This window comes from Colius striatus, chromosome 1, assembly GCF_028858725.1.
Source record: "Colius striatus isolate bColStr4 chromosome 1, bColStr4.1.hap1, whole genome shotgun sequence".
NCBI classification, from domain to species: Eukaryota; Metazoa; Chordata; class Aves; order Coliiformes; family Coliidae; genus Colius; species Colius striatus.
In genome coordinates, this window is record NC_084759.1 from 103,022,026 (window position 1) to 103,042,802 (window position 20,777).

General features: G+C 37.5%; 1 protein-coding gene across 1 annotated transcript in view; it reads left to right on the forward strand.

Annotated features, from left to right (window-relative positions):
• Positions 1-19,864, forward strand: part of SAMSN1 (SAM domain, SH3 domain and nuclear localization signals 1) — a 35,647-nt gene extending 15,783 nt beyond the window's left edge. The window contains exons 2-8 of the mRNA XM_061988668.1: positions 2,092-2,163; positions 2,724-2,879; positions 5,572-5,692; positions 7,091-7,242; positions 10,003-10,209; positions 11,219-11,369; positions 19,363-19,864. Coding sequence (XP_061844652.1) covers positions 2,092-2,163; positions 2,724-2,879; positions 5,572-5,692; positions 7,091-7,242; positions 10,003-10,209; positions 11,219-11,369; positions 19,363-19,568 — 1,065 coding nt within the window. The 3' untranslated portion in view covers positions 19,569-19,864. The remainder of the gene's footprint in view (positions 1-2,091; positions 2,164-2,723; positions 2,880-5,571; positions 5,693-7,090; positions 7,243-10,002; positions 10,210-11,218; positions 11,370-19,362) is intronic.
• The last annotated feature ends 913 nt before the right edge of the window (positions 19,865-20,777 follow it).

Here is a 20,777-nt window from a genome sequence, read left to right on the forward strand (position 1 = left end):
AATACAGATGGTAACCCTGTGATTTATGAGCAGGGACAGAATAAGATGGGGTCCTTCCTGAATGAAAATACCCAGGGAATATATGCATGTGCTTCATGTAGCCATTATCATTTTGATGAACTCCTTCCTTAAGATCATAGTTGCAAAGCCTGAATGCCACCTCATCACCCAGTGCAGCATCAGGAGCCTGACACTCTTGAGACTGGCAGAGGATTAACTACTACCAGGAGAGGAGCACGTAAGGAGACAGAGAAGTAAACAGCAGCTTTGTAGCTGTGGGCAGAAGAGGTATGGTGAGGTACAGCACTCAGAAACTTGCCAGCAGCTGAAATAGTTACTTAAGTCTCAGCTCAAGTAGGTCTTCAGTTTTCCATCTTTCCAGAGGATGGATCACTTCCACAGCGTTACTAACCCCGGCGTCTGGCGGGAAACTGGAAGATAGGCACAACAAGAGCAGCGTTCCCTGCAGTGCTTGGTGTTTGGGCAGTACTGCTCCTGTTATCATCACAGAGAGATTTCTCCTTAGCCCCTCTGGAATCAGATTCATGCTGGCATTAAGACTGTCGGCAACATAAAGGCAGGCAATGGGAACAGCTATTAAACCAGACCTTTTATCTTCCTCTTTTGTTGCCCAAAGGATGGTCTACTTCAGCTGCCTCTGAGGCTACCTCATGAAAACCCTTACCCAATAGAGAAGATTGGAAAGCTTTAATGACAGAACAGAGCCAAGAGCTTGAAGGCCCTTTTGAGGCTTGTAGCATTCACAGGTGGAGCAGGGAGGTAGCTGGAGATGCCAGGGGAAAGGGACCCAATAGGTGCTTTAGAAACATGCAGGGGGAGAAGAAAAGATGGCTCTTGTGGCTCTCAAGGAAGAAAGAAATGGAGTGAGGAATTAGTTTGACTGAAATCACATGGGCAAGGTAAACAGATAAATAAGTGTTGGAAACCTGTAACCAGGTAGTCTGAAATCACTTATGTGTTTTTTTCCCTCCAGAGAGGACTTTGAATATTCAGGAATATACTCAGATGATGGTGAATAGTATATAATAGTAAACCCTACTTCAAAAAATTTGATACTGCATTAGAAAACTTTATGGAAGAGTGAAGGACTTCAAAACAAGGAGTTGTTCTGGATTTAGCTTTGAGTATCAGTTAAGATATAACAACAAGCTCTTAAATACACTGTAGAGTTCATAAATGTCTGAATCCTGGCATGCTTAAAGAGGCTCCTGACTTGTCATCAATGCCAATTTTATACTATTTGCCCCCATGAGCAGTGCAGTGTCATACAATTTTGTCTGACCATGTCTGACAGGTATTTCTATGTGACCTCTTTTGCAAATATCTGCTGTGCCACTTCCCTCCTTAACATGTCAGCTATCCACACACAGAAAGAGTGAAAATTAGAAGGAAGTAAAAGCAATCTCTTCATGGTCTCTTAACACATTGCCCAGATGATTCAGTCTTTCTTATGTACTATGGCACAGGAAAAAATTGTGGCCGTGTACAAATTGTGGGACTGGGAAGTAAAAAAAGCACCTACCTGTTTGTTCTGTTACTTACTCCCTCCATGGCATATGCATTTCAGAAAACAATATATTAATAACCGTCAGCAGCCTTTGTAGTGATTCCTGTTGGTAAAGAACCATAAACAGTTTCCCCAGACTCAAAGTATACTGTATAAATTCCCACAGTTGACACCACCATGACTGACTCTGTACCTCATATAACATTTATAGAAACACTTTTCTACTGGGCTTACAGACAACAGTCTTGCCTAGAAGTAACTCACAGATATCTGTGTGTAATTAATGTGAAACTGATGTAGAAGAACTCAATCACATCCATGATCTAGTCGGTATTTGAAGCTGTATTGGTTATAATTCATTTTTCTGCTTTTGGCTGTGCAGTCAGTGGGGTTTTTTTTCCCTATAGTCACCTCCTACTTTGTTTCTTCCTAGGTGTAGCAGTTCATGGTTCACTGATCTGGGAGAAAATTTTAACACAAATAAATGACTTAGTTGTATTAAAGTCTTAATAACCGAACAAAACACCATCAGTGATTCAAGATTTGTCTTCTCTTTTTTGCAGCGCACAAGCAGCTTTGGAAGCTTTGACCGTTTCAGGCATCACTCAGTATCAAAGACAGATGACTCAGCTGAGGTCTGTATAACAGTTTTACTTTCTTCAGTTAAGTTTCCTACTACAGTTGTGCACAAACATTGGGAAACTATTGTGCAAATTTTACACTAGTGAGAACCTTGCTTGGGTGCCTGGATCTGTCTGGGCAATTGAGCCCAGATTGAGCCCAAAATGAACAGAGAATCACACCCAAACTTTGTTACTTTGATGCAAATATTACCTTCAAAAAGAAGTGCACTTCAAGTTGGTGCACGCCACAGTAACCAGTACAGGTATGCAACCCACAGATGTGTCATTTTTCTTTTCAAGAACTTGCATAAATCCCCTTGATTTGTGTTTGAATTAAGGACAGCAAACAATGGGAAACAATATTTTCTACCTTAAAAATATGTTCTCTTTCTGTCATTCATCCATGCAGTGGTGTGCTGCAAAACTACTTAGGTACCTGATTCCCCAGGAAAATGGCTATGAGTATTTTTGTCATTGTAATGCGCTGATGTCCTTGATATTTTTCTCTAATTCTTATTCCACTACACTGAATTTCATTTTCATGGTTGTTTGCTTTTTTTATTTTGAATCAGATATCTGAGTTGGAGACTATAAGTGACACTGGAGAGGCAGTACCAACAAAAGCAGTAAATAGTGGTGGAACTTTGGGTAAGAAGATGAGAGCCATTTCCCTTACCATGAAGAAAAAGATGGGTAAAAAGTACATCAAGGCACTCTCTGAGGAGATGGTAAATATAGCTTAAGAATCTTGTGTTTGATGGCAAAACGTGAACTAAAAATGTTAAGTGCATTTTTCTTGTTTGCATCTCAATTGTCAGTTATGACAATCCATAAAAACATAGTAAGGCATACTGAATTAAAACAGCTTTTAGTATGTACCCTGTATTTCACATGCATGATAATGTGCTTACACGCAGTTTGAAACTTCACACAGTAAGGGTCCAAGATAGACAGAGGAGGCTTACATCATTGACTTTTGCTTTGTCAAGGAGAACTTGTTTAAGCATTATGAAGAAATCTGATGTAGCTACAAGGGAGTATCGGATGAACCCCATTGACAGTCTGACACTCAACCTGTACAAAATTAGAGGAACTTCTCCATTAGAAGAACTTAACTTCTAATATAAGAATTATTTTCAAAGTCCATTTTTCTAGGGGTCAGCCAGCATCCTAGAGCATGACAGCTCATATGCCTTACCTGCTTTTGCCTTATCTAGTCTTGGTGAATCTATCTTTATTAAACATCAAAATCATATAATGTTTCACACACTACAAACCCTGTTTGCTCAATATGTTGTCAGCGAGCTCCACAAACACTAAAAAAATAAGGAAAAAAAGACTTGTCATTCACCTTAAAAAATCACACTAGTCTCTACCCGCCCTCACACATGTCAATATCAAATAGGTAGGGAAAAGAAACTTCACAAGTAGAAAATAGTGTTTCATAGGATATCTTTAGACAGTTTTTGGAGGTCAACGACAAAGACTCTTATTTCATTATTTTAGTTTGCCTTTTTGGCTAAAATTTAAGAGGTTGCAATCCATGGGTCTTTTTTATATTAAAATAAAGAAAAATCAGAATTTCAGCACTTACCTTCTGCAATTTGCAGCAACAATTCACATGACAGAAATTCAATGAATTATTTGATTGGACACATATGTAGCATAATCTTCACTCCTGCAGGAGATGATGACAATCAATACCAGCCCACTGGTAAATCATTGGCTTATACTGTTGACTGGTGTAACAAGCACCATCCTTGTTAAAAACCAATATAGTCTTTCATTTCAATAGTATGCCTTATACATATCGATATGGATCACTGCTTTGTACATGCACTGTCACCTTCACTTGACCTCATCTATCAACTGACAAATAATTAATATATCCTTCAATATAACATAACATCACAGAATCACGGAATCACAGAATCTTAAGGATTAGAAGTGACCTCAAAAGATCATCTAGACCAACCCTCTGCCAGAGCAGGTCACCTAGAGTAGGGCACACAGGAACTCTTCTAGGTGGGTTTTGAATATCTCCAGAGAATGAAACTCCACAACCCATCTGGGCAGCCTGTTCCAGTGTTCCATCACCCTTACAGTGACAAAATTCTTCCTTGTATTTCTTTGGAACCTCTTATGTTCCAGCTTACAGCCATTGCCCCTTGTCCTATCATTGGACATCATTGAGAAGAGCTTGGCTCCATCCTCCTGACACCCTTTACATATTTGTAAACATGAATGAGATCACCCCTCAGTCTCCTCCAGGCTAAAGAGCCCCAGCTCCCTCAGCCTTTCATCATAAGGGAGATGTTCCACTCCATCATCTTTGTGTCCCTGTGCTGAACTGTCTCCAGTGGCGCCCTGACCTTCTTGAACTGAGGGGCCCAGAATTGCACACAATATTCCAAATGTGGTCTCACAAAGGCAGAGCAGAGGGGGAAGAGAACCTCTCTCGACCTACTGCCCACAGCCCTTCTAATACACCCCAGGATGCCATTGACCTTCTTGGCCATGAGGACACATTGCTAGCTCATGGTCATCCAGCAGTACTACGTATCCAAAATACTGTAGGATGTTTCAGTTGCATCAGAATATCACACACATTGACGATGTGAGGAAATCTACTGAAGAAATTCCTCCCTTTGAAAGTGCATAATTATTTCAGTTAGTTGTTGCATCATCGCTAATTTGGGATTGCAATATGGATCTTATTGTTTTGAATAGGCTGTGATTCCTGAGGTATGATTTCATGTTATAAACTCAAAGGTCCAATTTCATACACAATTAGAGTTTGTGAGAGAAACATGCATCTGTTAATCCTGAAACACATCAGGCCTTGAGGCCCATGTGTGGGTCAGGCAATGTGGTGAGCATGGTGCTAGAACACACTGGTGCTGTACCTGTGTGAAGGCTGCCTCAAGAAAGTCCTGGCTTGGGTGTCAACTTGTTGCCAAGCACCCATGATTTTCAGTAGTTCAATGCAAAACACGGCTGTGTTAGCTAGTACTTCACAATGTGTTTTCAGAATCAAACTTTATATCTCATCCTTTCAGACAATCAAAAAAACCTGTCTTACCTGGCTACATTGGAATTTCTTGTTACAAGCCTTTGTTGCTACTGTAGTATATTGCAGTCTTCTGAGATGAAGAATCAATTTAGCTGCTTGAATGGGAGTGAGATAAAATGAGTGGGGCAGAGAGGAGACAGGGGATTTCTCCAAGATCACAAAGTGCTAGGAGTGGTGCTGGGCATCCTTAGTACCAAGCATCAACTTCTAAAACCCTTAATCTCATAGAGTGATTCTTAGTAAAATGTAATTATGAGTTACCTGCAATGATGATTTAAAAGAAAAAACCACAAATGTTAATCTAAAATGCATCTTTTGGTGATTACCATCTGATTTTTGTGTTAAAGAATGAAGAAGGAAAAGATGACAATGATCCTAGTGGTGGAATACACAATGAGAAAGTTTCCCTAAAAGCCAGTGACTCTATGGAAAGTCTCTACAGTCTGAACAGTGGCCAGAGCTCATCTAGTAAGTACAAGATATCCATATTTTTTATTCAGTCACTGAATCAATACTGTTATTGTTTAAGTCTGAAGTATCACAGCTGATGATCAGAAATGTGATAGTAGAGAGCTCTTCAATCTGGCAGACAAAAGTGTAATTTGATTAAAGAGGTGGTAGATATATCTCTCTCCAGAAATAAACTGAGTGTTTTTAAGAGGGAGACTATTAACTGAAGTAAAAAAAAAATAAAGTGAATTATAGGGGATGTTTCTGATGGATATGCCATAAATATTTTCTGGGGTTATCATTTCTGTGATAACGCTTGTAGGGTTGCAATCACTGGTGCAACCAGACAAGCATCCTCCCTGGGGGCAGTGGCTTTGAGTTCATTCTTAGCCGTGCAGATATGAGGTAAAGTGAGAGGTCTCTCTGAGATGATAGGTAACAGAGGCCTGACCTGGTGACTTCAAGTCATGATGCAGAGAGAGACACAACCTGTACCTCGAAACCCTCTCCCAAGAGGGTAGCTACAGTCAGAGGGCAGATGAAGCTCTGATGAGAAGCAGAGTTTGCATCCACCTCCTTATACATTGCTCTGCTGTGGACATTTGCTGGGCAGCAGGCCACAGCTGTCCATGGTGACATTGCTGCGCCATCAGAGCAGGCACCATGTGAGCCCTTAAGTGGGGACTTGAGATGCAGTCCAGACCATTTGCACTTAGTAGTTAATCTGACCCTGAGACAGAACTGTGCACTTAAGCAATCTCCTCAAACAAAACCATTTTTATGATCATTCTCTATGATGTGATTTGTGAAAATTGTGTATGGGAGTGTGTGCTTCCAGCACACTGCTGCTCTTATCTAAAAACATATTTGGATGGGATATTGCAGAGCTTGCTCAAATTTGCTTGAATTACTCTGATGATATTTTATTGCCTAACTTGGATAAAATGACAGGCAGAAATGTTGATAAGATTAAAATTTCCCTCTGCAATGCAGGTTCCTTTGATGTTTCAGCTATCTCTGTAATGAAAGAAAATAACTTCTACAGTACTTGTTTTCGTTTCTCTGAATAAACAGGAGAAGTTCGGCAGAATTAATTCTCTAAATTGTACATTTAGAGTACATTTTATTAATCTGCAGAGGTAGTATTTCAAAAAGTCTGTGAGTAAAATGTGTAGTCTATTAGTATCACCACCAGAAAATGATTATTGTAGTGAAGAAGTAGTGAAAGATCTACCTATTTTCTTCAGTTTCTTGTAGTATGCTTTTTATTTAATGTATTTTTCCTGTAATGTGTCAAAACCATACAGAGCACAATCTTCCTCCAATTCTGTGCTTTTGAACACTTTCTTCTTGTTGTCCAGAATTGCATGTCTGGGCATTTGATGCAGGAGGTCTCTCAACTTGACTCTCTTTAAGGTGGAGTGACCAGTTGCTCTGATGGAACGAGCAACCGGGACAGCCTCCGATTTGATGATGAAGTCCCTTACAGTGGGCCCTTCTGCGGCCGAGCCAAAGTTCACACCGACTTCACACCAAGTCCCTATGACACCGACTCTCTGAAAATCAAGGTGAGACATTCTTCTTTTCCAGTCAGAATATCGAAGAGGCATTGCTTACATGTGAAGAATATGTTTACTAATGCATTTTTAACTGTTAAGCACATGTAACACTCTAAAACACAGATCAATCTGCTTTTGCAGTATTTCTGTGAAGACTTAGTTCAGACAATGCTGCAAAGCCAACTGCCACTAAAGGCTTTTTGAGGCATAGCCTCCAGGTAGGTACCTCATCATGGTCTTTACCTAGATACTACAGCTTTCCTTGAAATAAAATCCATGTTGTTTTCCACATACTAGGTCTGGAGTAAGAAAAATCTTAGTCTCATGGGATGTGACGTGACCTTGTCTTTAATGAAAACAGTTCACCTTTCCATGAAGTTTTTCTTCAAGCATATCTTTGAGCTATGAATTTTCCTTGGCCCTGACAATGTGACAGGGGTGTCCACTGTGTGTGAATGAGAAAAAGGAGATCCAGATACGGATCCAGTTGAACATTTCTAAAAAAAATAATCTCTTTTCTTCTCCTTCTATTCGATATCATCATCCATCACAGAATCACAGAATGAAAAAATTGTAGGGGTTGGAAGGGCTCTCTAAGGATCACCTACTCCAACCTCCCTGCTAAAGCAGGACTGCCTAGATCAGGTGACACAGGAACGTGTCTGGGTGGGTTTTGAAAACATTCAGAGACGGAGACTCCACAACCTCCCTGGGCAACCTGTGTCATGGCTCCCTACAGTAAAATAGTTTTTCTTTACGTTTAAGTGGAACTTTTTGTATTCCATCTTATGTCCATTATCCTTTGTTCTGTTGCTGAACACTGCAGAACACTCCATTGTCTTGACATACATATTTTAAATAATTGTATTAATGAGGTCCCCCCCTCAGTCTCCTCTTCTCCAGGCTGAACAGCCCTAAGGTCCCACAGCCTTTCCTCATAAGGAAGACGCTCCAGTTCCCTGATCATCTTGGTAAACCTATGCTGGATCATCTCTAGAAGTTCCCTGTCCCTCTTGAACTGGGGAGCCCAAAACTGGACACAGGACTCCAGATGAGGCCTCACCAGAGTAGAAGTGGAGAAGAAACTCATGTTATAACCTCAAGACTACTGGTGTCTGTAATTTGGATTTCTTTCTTTTCCTTCACTGCAAACACATTCACATACAGATTATTTCACATTTCAGCATGTTTTCTTCTTCTTCACATCCTTTTCTTTCTGTTAAAATCTTCATCTGTATCTCACTGCAGTCTCTCTCTCCTCCTCTCTGAACTACATTTCGACCATTGTCTGCCAGCACTTGTAGACTTCACCACTTGGCCTCCACTTCCACTCACACAGTTTAACTGGTCATGAGATGGCAAATATGTGCTGGCTCACATAAGTTCCTTTTTTAGTCACTAGGACAGTGTATTTTAAAACTGTAAACTAACACTTGGGGTTGATGTCTCCTAAATTTATCTCACAAAATTTCAGTACCCTGAATCTGAATTCAAAGTGTATCTGCATCTTGGCTTAGATCTTTGATCTCCATCCACAACTGAAGTTCCTGACACTCCATGAGTATGTAGAATGTGTGTTTATACAGCTTTAAGCAAATGGGTTTTTTCAGTTTCTCTGAAAATCTACTCATAGATCTGAGCTGTATATTGTAACAAAACCAGGTCACTGGAACACAGTCAATTTCATACTTGGGTTCCTACCCAAACAAGAGTGACTGCTTTACTTGCAGTTTCTTGATCAGACCAGAAAAGATTCTTAAGATATGGAGTTGTTAACAGATATTTTAACAGACTGAGTTTGATCTTTAACTTTATAACAAAATGACAAAGTGTGGGCATGGGTATTTGGTGAATAACTCCTTAAAGACTTTAAACATTGTTAACAGTTCTGTTGTACCTGCCTGGAAGAGAAGACTCAATTCTGAGGTCATGAGAGCAAGTTATGTTGTGGGTATGACTTACAAGGGAGACTTTTTAGTATGAGAATTACTCAGAGTGATTGTTTTGCTGAGCTGAGACCTTGGTTCCCACGGCATACCTGTAAACACCTTTACCAAAAAACCCTCTTGAAGAAGTTGTGTTTTTGCACTCATATATGTGAATGAATGCACAAGTGGTGAGAGCTGAAGACTTTAGATCTGGCTCCTAAGATACCTTCCAGTATTTTCCCACTCAATTGTGTTAATAATAGTGGGAAAATTTGTCAGTCCGTTCAGAGGGACAGACAGGAAGGTATTAAGGGAGTTAAATGTTCTTTATTGCCTTTGAGAAATGCAGCCAGATTTTTAACAGTAAAATAGATAAGAGTCCAGCTTTCACATAGCTCAGCTATCAGCTTTTGAAGACTCTTGAGATGTCGGATAACAAGGTTGTTGTTTAAATTGTTTGACATGTATTTGGAAAAAAAGATCTCAAAGTATTCTCTTACTTTGCCAAAGCTATGCCCACTATCCATGGCACAAGTTGATTCCAGATGCAACTCTAGCCATTTTCCCAGATAAAATGGAGAAAAAAACTTGTGAGAGAGGCTGCTCATATTCACCTTTCCTTTGTAAAGATTTGGAGATAAAGACTAACTCAATTTTCTGTGATTATTTTGCCAAGATTTTATAAAAGCAAAGGAGCTAAATGTAGGTAATTTTAAAAAGTTATCTCACACTGACTAAAGATTCTGTGCTGTCTGTGCTGGTTTTGGTCCATAGAGGAAAAGCTACTTGTGACTAACCAGATGTGTAAGCAGCAATGTACTCTTGTTTTGTTTTATTCTAGAAAGGAGATATTATAGACATCATCTGTAAAACCCCCATGGGTATATGGACAGGCATGCTGAATAATAAAGTAGGAAACTTCAAGTTCATTTATGTGGATATTATCTTGGAAGAGGAAGCTGCACCCAGAAAGATAAAGCCACACAGAGGAAGCAAAAGGACCAAGCCTAAAACGCTTCAAGAGCTTTTGGATTGTGTCCACCTCCAGGTCAGCCAACACTTTTCCCAGCTGTATTTGAAACATTTGTTTGTATACTCGGGTTTGGATGTCATTTGCAAGTGGAATTAGAAAAGCTGATTTCAGCAGTTTCGATGTCAGCAAAGCAAAGCAGATTTGTATGTGTTTTATCTGATATGAGTGATTTCTAGAACTACATTCTACCACTCCATTTGGTTAGGCTAGGATACTCCATGCAAAGAGATACAGTGGTGACTTGTCAAGTCACCATAACCTGACTGCAATTTTGTGCAAAAGTGTAGGAGGTGCACGACTGTGGACACCTCATGGACAGGACTGCAGCCTTATTCCAGTACTAACAGTTAGAATTTGGATTTCTCATTTCTGGTGGTCTTTAGGGAGCAATGGTTTCAGGGTTTTTTTCACTATGCTTATGTTCTACCTCTTCCTCTCCTCAATTCTAGTTCTTGACTGTCAAGGCATAATTAGGCCATGATTTTACAGATACTATTTTTAATAATGCTTATTGCTTTGGTGCTGATGCAAACACTGCTTTCCTTGGAGTACGTGTACACTTTCATATTGCGTCAAAAGACAGCTCAAGAGGAATTATGTGTGACACAACATGGCTGAGAGCTCCCTCAGCTTCTCATCCTCAGTTATACTGAAGGGCTTTTTCTGTACGAAGGCCCTTTGCACATCTACTTCAAAGGCCCTCCTGGACCCAGAATGGAAAGCCCTCATGTGGTGACCCATAAAAGTCCAGACTCTCAGGAGATATAAGAATTTCTAAGAGATCTGTCCTTATCAAATTTGCTGACAAAATGCTAGACAACTCAGGCACAGATGCTGGGACAACCAGGCATCTCTACCTCTGTCCTTTCTTGCTCTCCAGCTCTCGTTTTATGCCAAAAGTGGGCAATCAGACCAGAGAATAGAGTCTATTTCAATCTGAAAAAACCAGCAAAAGAGAAAATGTGCCTGTTTTTCTACCATAGTGCTTCTTCACATTAGAGGACTTTCTTCTTTCTTTTTTTAGGAATACGCCTCAACTCTCTTGCTAAATGGCTATGAAACTCTAGAGGACTTAAAGGATCTACAGGAGAGTCACCTGATTGAATTAAATATTTCAAACCCAGAAGACAGGGCAAGATTGTTAGTAGCAATTGAAAATCTACAGGATTGTGACAGTAAGTGTTTAAGCTTTGTTAAGAGTCACGTATAAGTTTTAAGTGAATAAACACAACTAAAGAAACAGTGATTCTCACATGGATCTGTTACATTATTATTCTTTTAAATATGAATCATGGGGCTGATGGTTTTCTTAATTGTTCAAACAGCAAACCATACATCTCTTCTAGATACATGTATTACTATTATGTATTATGTATTACTATACTAGTAACACATTAATGATCTAAAATTTCTTATTTGTATATTGTTTATATTATATTTATATTCTTAAAGGTCCTACACTAGAGAATGGTAGCAACTATTGCTTCAGAACAAACTCTATTTATGGCTGGGAACTCAACCCCAAAGAGGTTATGTGACTTCCTCAAAGTCACAAAGTCTGTGTGAGAGCAGAAAATAAAACCTCTCAGATTCTATGCTTATCTTAACTGTATCTTAACTGAAGTAGAGCTTATTTCTAATACCTACAGTAAACAATTTTAATTTTTTTAAACATCATTCTGTGGAAGAATAAATTTTTCATCTCAAATCCTTATCCAAATCAGTTTCTTTCATAGGAAACCTTTGTAAAAAAAAAAATAAATACAAATAGTTGGTTTGCATTTGCTTCTCAAAATGCCTCTGATTCAGGATTCTGGTAAACTTCCAAAAGCTGGTCATATGATGTATATATAGGTATGTGTATTGATTACCATTATGTTTTCTTCACTTATTACTTTTATTGGGAGTGGAAAAGCTAGGAGACAGAACAGAAAATACTGTTCTCATGATATTTTAATGATATTTCCAGCCTGACTCATTACTTTAAATAATTTATGTAAAATTCCTAGAAACTACAGGTATGCATCTACTTAATCAGACACTCAGTCAAAACAGAGGTTTTATGCATATTCACCACTATGTTGAACAATAATTTCATCAAATGTGCACTCACAATTGAGAAGCATCTGAAAGAAAGGAGACCTCGAAAAGCTATGTTTTCCTGTGACACTTTAATATCAGTTCTTGTCAGGTATCCATTTTTTGGCTCCTCAGCGGTTAGGTAGCTTTCCAGTTCTCACTACAGCACATGTTCATGTATGCATGTAGAAACACTATATGCTTCAGTACGTAACTCTGGGTTTCTAAGCATATCTTTGGTGACCTCATTCATTCAGCTTTCCCTGTATATGTTCTTAAAACTCTATCTTCATGTCTTTGCTGACCATATTTTTACCATACATTTGGGCTTTTTCAGGACCCTATTTCTACGTGCAGTCTTTCCTGGTTTTATTCAGCTTCTAGGGAAAGATAAAGTTCTTTCAAACAGGTTGAAGAGACATTAAAAGAGGGGGTTTCTTTGGCCATAATGCTCAATACTTCTTTCTGGTCTATAAGTTTGTGAGATGATAGCCTAGAAAAGAACTCCTGAAGGGCTATCTATGTAGAAGGAGTGATGGAAAGACTGAATCCAGAAATTTAAAAAAGAAAAAGAAAGTTACATTTTCAAATAATCTTTCCTGTATTTAAATTCAATAAAATAATGCTCCCAGAGTTTATGAATACTCACAAGGAATAGAAACAATACATTTTTATATACTATTCCAGCTATAAGCATTCATTTAAGTCTAGTTGAGTTCATAAAATTCATGTATATTTTAAGTTAAGCCACTCATAAATACTTTCCTGTTTAGGGATACTGTCTTGAATCAGGACTGAATCAAATCCTTGCCTTGTATGGTAGCCAAAGGTTCATAGCATTTGTCACATGACTGGTAGGGATAGAACAGAATTTAACAACTTGCTCTAAAAAGGAAGATACTGAAGACTAAAATTGATAGAAGCTATCTGTTAAGTCGTTACAACGAAAAACGGAGAGACAAGATGATCTTGGGGATAAGCTCTGCATGAGTCTGACTTGATCTGAATCATCTGACCTCTTTGTCCTTTTGTCAAGCCTATTGGAAAAGTGGGTTGAAAGAGCTGGGTGCTACTGTGAAAGTGAATTCTGCATCTGAACTGAACTTTCCCAGGTCTTTTTTTTTTTTTCCTAAATGGGCATGACTTAGTCTAGTAGAAATGATTTGTTAATTAAAATTGATTTTCTGCAATGCTTATAAGTGAGCAACATAATTACCCACAGCTACAGTAATCTGTTTACTAGTCAAGAGTATCCCAGATATAAGTTTAGCACTTTTCCAGGTAAAAGTTCACTATAAGCTTTGTGAAACTATATAATAAGGCCATATACCATACTTACTGTTCTAAGCCCATCTTTCTTACAGACCTGGGAAGACTTCCATGTGCTTCCACAGTGCATTACAACTGTGCTTCCACGAAGCACGTGTTTGATTAATGGATGGAGTCTGAAGTATGGTGTAGAATTGAATTGCAAAGGTTTCTGTGTTTTTGTGACTCTGCCATTATTCAGAACAACCAAGTGTGCTAAAACATAGCCTCATTTTACTAGATTCTACTACAATGTAGTAAACCAAGATTTAATATTTCTTTAATGTAATATCTGATACTGTGAAATGTCCAGATGTTTTTACAGGGCTTTTAACTTGTTTTTCTTTCCTTGTCTTTTTCTTGACATTTATTGTATATTATGCTAAATGATTTCTTCATGCTGCATACTTGTGAGTATGCAATTCATGTTGCAGAATAAACAGTTTTTACATTTTCTAACTAAAAGACCTGCAACAATAATTTCCACATTATCTGCTCCTTAAAGCCATGTAAAATGTGGGATTTGTGACAGTGAGAATGTTTTAATCTTATATTAGACTTAGACCTGAATTAATTTGAAAGGAAAAAAAAAACCCTTTCTTATACTAGGAATTAAAAAATAAGTTTTATTTAGCAAATTCTACCACATAGTGTTGTCAAAGTAGACTTTGCCTCCTGGTACTGCAGTATCTTCTTTCTGCCTTCCCTGAGAGTCCAGGCCCAAATTCACCACCTCCAAGTATTTCATGTAGCAAGACTATCCTAGAACTGCAAGGTCTTGTCAGCTCCTCATGACCTTCCTGTCCCTCCCAGATCTCTTTTTAGATTTTCGATAAGCTGATCAGAGCTATATATTTGGGAGAAAATGATTGGTTTTCATGAATTCATGACTGGGAAGGAAAAAAAAAAAGCTCTTTTTCATAAAGTATTTCTTAATGGCTTTCCATTCTTTTCCCAGATGGCTTCTAGACAGGAGATGGATGTCTGTGCTTTTGTAGGATGCTATTTTTAAAGAGAAGCAGTTGCTGGATGGTTAATGTATAAAGTAATAAAAGAAGTTTAGAACTTTTTTCTTGACCGCTTCCCAGGACACATATTTTAACGTGTGCAAACTTTTCTCACTTAGATGATATATGTCACAAGGTTCATTCCTGAATTCTAGTGGTTATATTAGTCCGAAGCTATTCTGAGTTAAAAAATAACTATCATTAGATATATACATACAGATATTTTATATTTTTTTTATTTTAAAAAGTGCATATATACCATTTGGGGGATAATTTACATGTTTCCACAAATCTACTTCCTTAGCTTACTTTTCATATTTAAGTTCCAGATCATACTCTAAGTCCCACTGCCAGTACCCGATAATGTTTGTTCCTTATTTATTGTACTTGGAAAGTAAGACAACAAATAGCTGAAGACATGAGTTTCAGTCCTGATTTGTGTTCCTTACATGAGGACTTACACAAACAGTACTGTTTTACACTGAGTAATCCCTTTAAGTATATGATTAGATAATATGTCAAGATCAAATTCTGCTTAATGACAGTCTCCCCTTCTGTACTGTGGTACAACTCCCTGACCTGGACATAATATTTCCAGATATCCCAAGAAAGCTCATCCTTGCATGAGTATTAGTACTTTTCACCTTTTTTTCAGGCATAATCCAGAAACTTGCAGCGTTTTAGTCTTGGTCCTCATTTTTTCCTCTGGGCAGCTTTATCTTTCTTCCAGATTTTAGAGAAAGAAGCTTCTCATTCTGTTTTCACCATAGACCCTTGCATCAGCTCAGTATCCCTCCAAAAAAAAGCTGTGCTATTGACTTCAGTGAGTGCAATTGTTTTAAGTTGCATGTCTGTAAATATCCACAAAAGTTTTACTCCTTTGAGTCTCCAAAGTATTGTATATGTATCAATAACCACTTCAGGTGTCTCTGCTTCTTTTTTCACCATTTACTGCTTTGAAATGATCCTTTCTGAGTTTTCATTTCAACACTTGGGTGGTCTAAGTGATATAGGCCTTGAAGACACACTTTGTTCTCTTTAGTTATTGTAGGGTGCTGCACCTTCCAGGAAGGCGTGCAAGTGACTCGGCCTAAAGCATTGTGCTCATAGCCCAGCTCTCCTCCTTGGCAAAACTCATGAAGGCAAACTCTCAGAGGGCACACTCACGGAGTTGTTGAGTGTTGCTGTTGAGTGACCTTTTTTTCCAAGACAAAATCCAAGCCTCCTGCCACCCACCTGGTTTAAACTGACATAACTGCACAGGAGTTAGTGCAACCTCTGTACATTCTTGAGAAAAACTGCTTTAAACCTAAGCTTAAAGTGACTTCCTAATCAAGATTTGAAACTCATTAAAAAGGGGGGGAAAAGTCAGTGAAGGAAAAATGAGATCTATCCCTGCATGTGTGATGCACGTCTATGTCACCGAATAACAAATATTCATTTCAAAGACTTGAATAGCAAAAGAAAAAAGTATGAATCACACAACTATTACCAAGGCTAAGGATCTCACATTTTTTTCAGAAGTCTGAATATAATCCTACTGTCTAAAGTAGTATTAGAATATATGTGTCAAAGTGATGCATGTCTTGGACTCTTCTGGCCATATCGTAAACACCAGTGACTGAAAGCTATTTATCTTCTATGAAACTGCTTCTGACGATTCTGCAACATCTAACAGCAGTTTAATTTTACCAATTCCTGTTTCCTGTGCATTGTATCTTCTGATGTGCAAAAGATTAAGACAGCAAACCTATCTTTACTGATGTGGACCTTCAACTTATACATGTTAGAGGAAGGTACTAAATAGAGCTGAATGTAAGGGCCAAAAGCTGAAAACCAAAGAAAAAAAAATGTAGTTTCTTTTCTCATGAAGCAGTATCCAAAGCTGTGTGCAACATCTATTTATAATACTCAGTATCCTGTTCATATGATTTAGTAGTTACTACGTAATATTTGAGGCTGCTTTAAAGATAGAGAAAAAAAAATGCACCAAAATTCACTCTCAAACTTTTCTCTTAAATATAAGATGGCTATTTTACAACTTTTTCTGCTTAGAATGAAAAATAGAACATAGAATATTTTTACTGTCTGGAACACCTGAAAATATGTCTTCTGCAGCTTTTCATTTTAAAAAAATCTTCAAGTGTTATGGGAAAAGACAGAAAATTTACATTTTTGTATGTTTTCCAAAGAGAAACTTCTTATTCCTCTAACTGGCCTAAATTCTTTTTTTTTGTTTGTTTTTTGGATTTTTTTAAATATCAGTTGCAGATTTGTCTGTGTCCTTTTCCCTGAAACACACAAGGGAAAGACATTGCTATAAAAGAGTTTAGGACTTATTTTTCACATAGGAACTACTCAGATTATCACAGCTACTTACAGGGCATTAATACACTGTTTTAAACCTTATTTTCTTTTAGTTACTCAGTCTTCTTTCCATTGTAAAATAAACAAAGTGGATGGAGGTTCCTCTTTGACCTTGAAAATGTAAACAGGATTAACACTTTTTAGGTCACTGCTTGCCAGGGCACCAGATGCTGATAAAAGTGCCAGCAAGCAGCATTAGGCTGATGAGGAGATTAGAGCAAAGGGCAGGGGAGGCCTGCCTGCAGCCATGCAGGACAACTTCACCCAGCCATGGGCTCATCTCTGTCAGCCCACAGCAACCAAGACCTGGGTCATCTTGGTGGGATCAGTGTGAGGAGCTAATGACACAGTTTAGGCAAGGCTTTATGGGGCATCTGCTGTTATTTGTTCTAAACTACTTCTGTTGCTACTAATAGCAGCAGTAATGCCTTCACTGGTGTAATGTCTATTGTAATTCCTTCCTGACTTAAATAAGAAATCAATTGGACCCTATGTGATCAAATATTTCCCCTGCAAAGGGAGATAACATTTGACGTGATAAACCGTGTTGTGTAAGGTGAGAAGGAAATCAAACGCTTATAGATATCAATTAAATCTCCAGAAAGGTGTACTCTTTCAAGCAAGTGCAATTAGCCATTAATTTATTTGGTAACAAAGTGAAACTTCTATTCCTTGGAAAGTATTTAAAGTCACCCTTTTCGTTGTTGGTTGGTTGTTTGTAATGCAAAACTGACTAAGCTGAGACGTTGGATTCTTTTCTTCAAAACGCTTATTATTTTATCAACTTAACTATCCAACTGGAAGGTAGAAAATGTTAAATAGTTAATCAGTCCAATTAATAAAGACCTAAAAATGTTTCTTAATATATATCAAAATGCTTTTTGAAATAAGTCCATTGAAATCTCACACAATGAAGAAACATACTGACTCTCCTACTGTTCCATTTTAATATTTTCAGAGCAAAACATTTTGAACTTTCATTTCTAATTTATTTCTTGTTATATAAAAGTTAAAAAAAACACAAAAAACAAACAAAAAAATGAAATATTTCCCATCTTACCAAATCTTAGAACTTCGAATAATTCCATGAAACACATGTCAGTGTCAATTTCCCTTGTAGAAATTCTATAGTTCTGGGAGCTAAACTAGATTTAAATTTTGATGAAAGATAAAATTCTTCTTGTATTAGGACTTCCATTCTTCCTGGACTTGAATTGAGACAGCTTAAATCTGACTAAAGATTGAAAGCTAACTATTTAACCATAGAGCAACAAGTCAGCCCTCTTTGCAAAAGCAAAAAGCTACAATTTTTCTGAAAGTCTAAAATCTAGGGTAAAATTATCTGTTTCCTGTGAAATTTGTTTCTTATACTTTGGAAAGAAAATCACAGTTTGAAGTAAAAATATAGTTACAGGATATGGGTTAAAAAAACCAAAAAAAGTAAGAAAGGAAAAGACTTTAAATTTTATAGCTTGTATTCTCAAGAAATTTGCTGTGAGTAAAGATCACATAACTCACATCCAGAAAATATGAACACAAACTTTACCACAAGCTATGTTAGACAAGCTTGTTGAGATTTTTATGAGAAGTCTGTCAATATTCTCACTGAGTGGTAAATTTTGGAATCTGAACAGATTAGTCTTATGGAAGCTATATACAGATAAATTACGTGCAAGAATAATAGTTTTGGAATAGTGTTCAAAAACCATACAGGAGGAGTTAGGTATCTTAACTTTCTCTGTGGACTTTGTGTTTTGGAAATTAACCTTTTGGATATCAAGTTAAGCAGAAGAAGTTTCCATCGGCCACCCACTCCCACTGAAAAGTCCAGTGCTTTAGAAAACTTGATTACTACATATTTATTCTGAGCACTTCTGAAGAACGGCGCACTATATCTCACTCCACAGAACACAGAGTAGGCAAATGGTGTGGGCTACATTCAAAAGACACAACATTTGTAACACAATGTTTATATAAACAAGGTGCAACAGGCTACAAGATTAATTGCATGAGTAGCCTCTGGAATACATGGATATAGGAGGGGGAAAACGCCAGTTCTACTGAGAGTGTGGTGACCATGCATGGTGACTGTTGCAGCTGTGGACATCCTAAAGGACTCCAAACTAAAGGATTCGTCCAAAGTCTTCAGTATTCACCTCTGAAAAACATATTGCAGGATCAAAGCCAACCTCAACAGCAACTTCAGTGTTGTTATACTCGTGTAATTATATTTTTAGTTCTTTGATGCTGAGGTTTCTGTTTCTGGTAGACAAAAGATATTGATCTACTCATGCGTATTTACCAGTTTTGTTTCTACAGTACTTCAAGATTAGTCATACTGCTGATTCTGTTTCCCAGGATACATATTTTGACTTTTTTTCTTCCTTTCTTTTTCTGTTCTTTCTAGTTGAACAACAGCAGAAAACTGAGGACAGTCAGGAGACACAGAGCTTAAGCCCTCATCACAGCTTTGACAAATCACAGTTAAATGACTGCCCAAGAGATTCTGGCTGTTACATCTCATCAGAAAATTCAGATAATGGTAAAGAAGAAGTAGACCCAGAAACTTTGTCTGAGATGGTGCAGTCAATAACAATCACCGAGTCAAACTGATTCAGCCCTGCTGCTTTTATGAAAATTTTCAGAACAGACAGATTTGCTGGTATGAACAGAAACAGAACACAAAATATTCTCAACACTGAAAATCTACTTCTGTCTGACGTATGATGCTCTAGACTGTTTATTAGGTGGACACTTGATAGCTAAACGTTAGCTACTAAGAACATTTAATACTTTTCTTTTCAAAGGAATTCACAGACATTTCACTGCAAAAGTTTATAAATATGTATTTATAAATATTTGTACAGCAAATACATTTTCTATAATAACAGAGAATTGGTTTAGGTAGTGGCACATAATCTGAATATGTTCATTTCTGAAACTGTTCAGAATGTTAATATTGTACATATTTATTTCAGAAAGAAGCAGATTAATCACACTGTCTCTATTTTCAACTGTGTTTTGCTGATATTTGTACAGAATGTTTTTTCATTGATATATCATTGTAATAAAAAGGTGGATACATTCCCATCCTACTTTGAAAAGTATGAAGCTAACCCTCATTAATATTAAAGATATTTCATAACATTCTTCTCCAAAATGAGCCCTAAAGCAGAGTATCATCTACACTTTATCTTGGAGGTACAAAAGAACTGTAGTGTAAATCTGAATCAAGCTCCCTATGTTCATTTTCTTTTGGAGACCATGTCCATTTGAATGGCAATTTCTTTACTGTTATTTTCACACCTCTTCTCATTCTTCCCAAGTATTATGCAGAGACTGCAAGCTTGGAGCAAAAAACTCCATCAGTATCAATACTATGTTTTTATGATTATTTTTTGTGAAACTCTTTCCTTTTGTGTGCAGTGTGAAGTTCTTTCATAGAGTATTTGTTTGTGTACAAAACTCAGAAGCTAATATGGTTATTGTGTACTAGAGTCCTTCATATGAGATTTTATTGTCATTACCCAGCATATTTTGCACTGGAATGCATGTTTTTTCTGCCTGTCTTCTTTTAGAGTACTTCCTTCAATAATAAACAGAATTATGTGTTTGAGCTCTTTAAAAACTACTTGATTTTTAATATAGTCACATTACATTTCAAAGACTACTTTGTTCCAGATTAACACAGTAAATGGCAACTCCACTGAGCATTTTTATCATGCATAATAATCTATGTATCGAATCAATAGAGAAACTTTTTGCTCACTAATTAGTCACACAATTTTAAAAATTTACAGCATTTTGCATTTATGTTAAAAA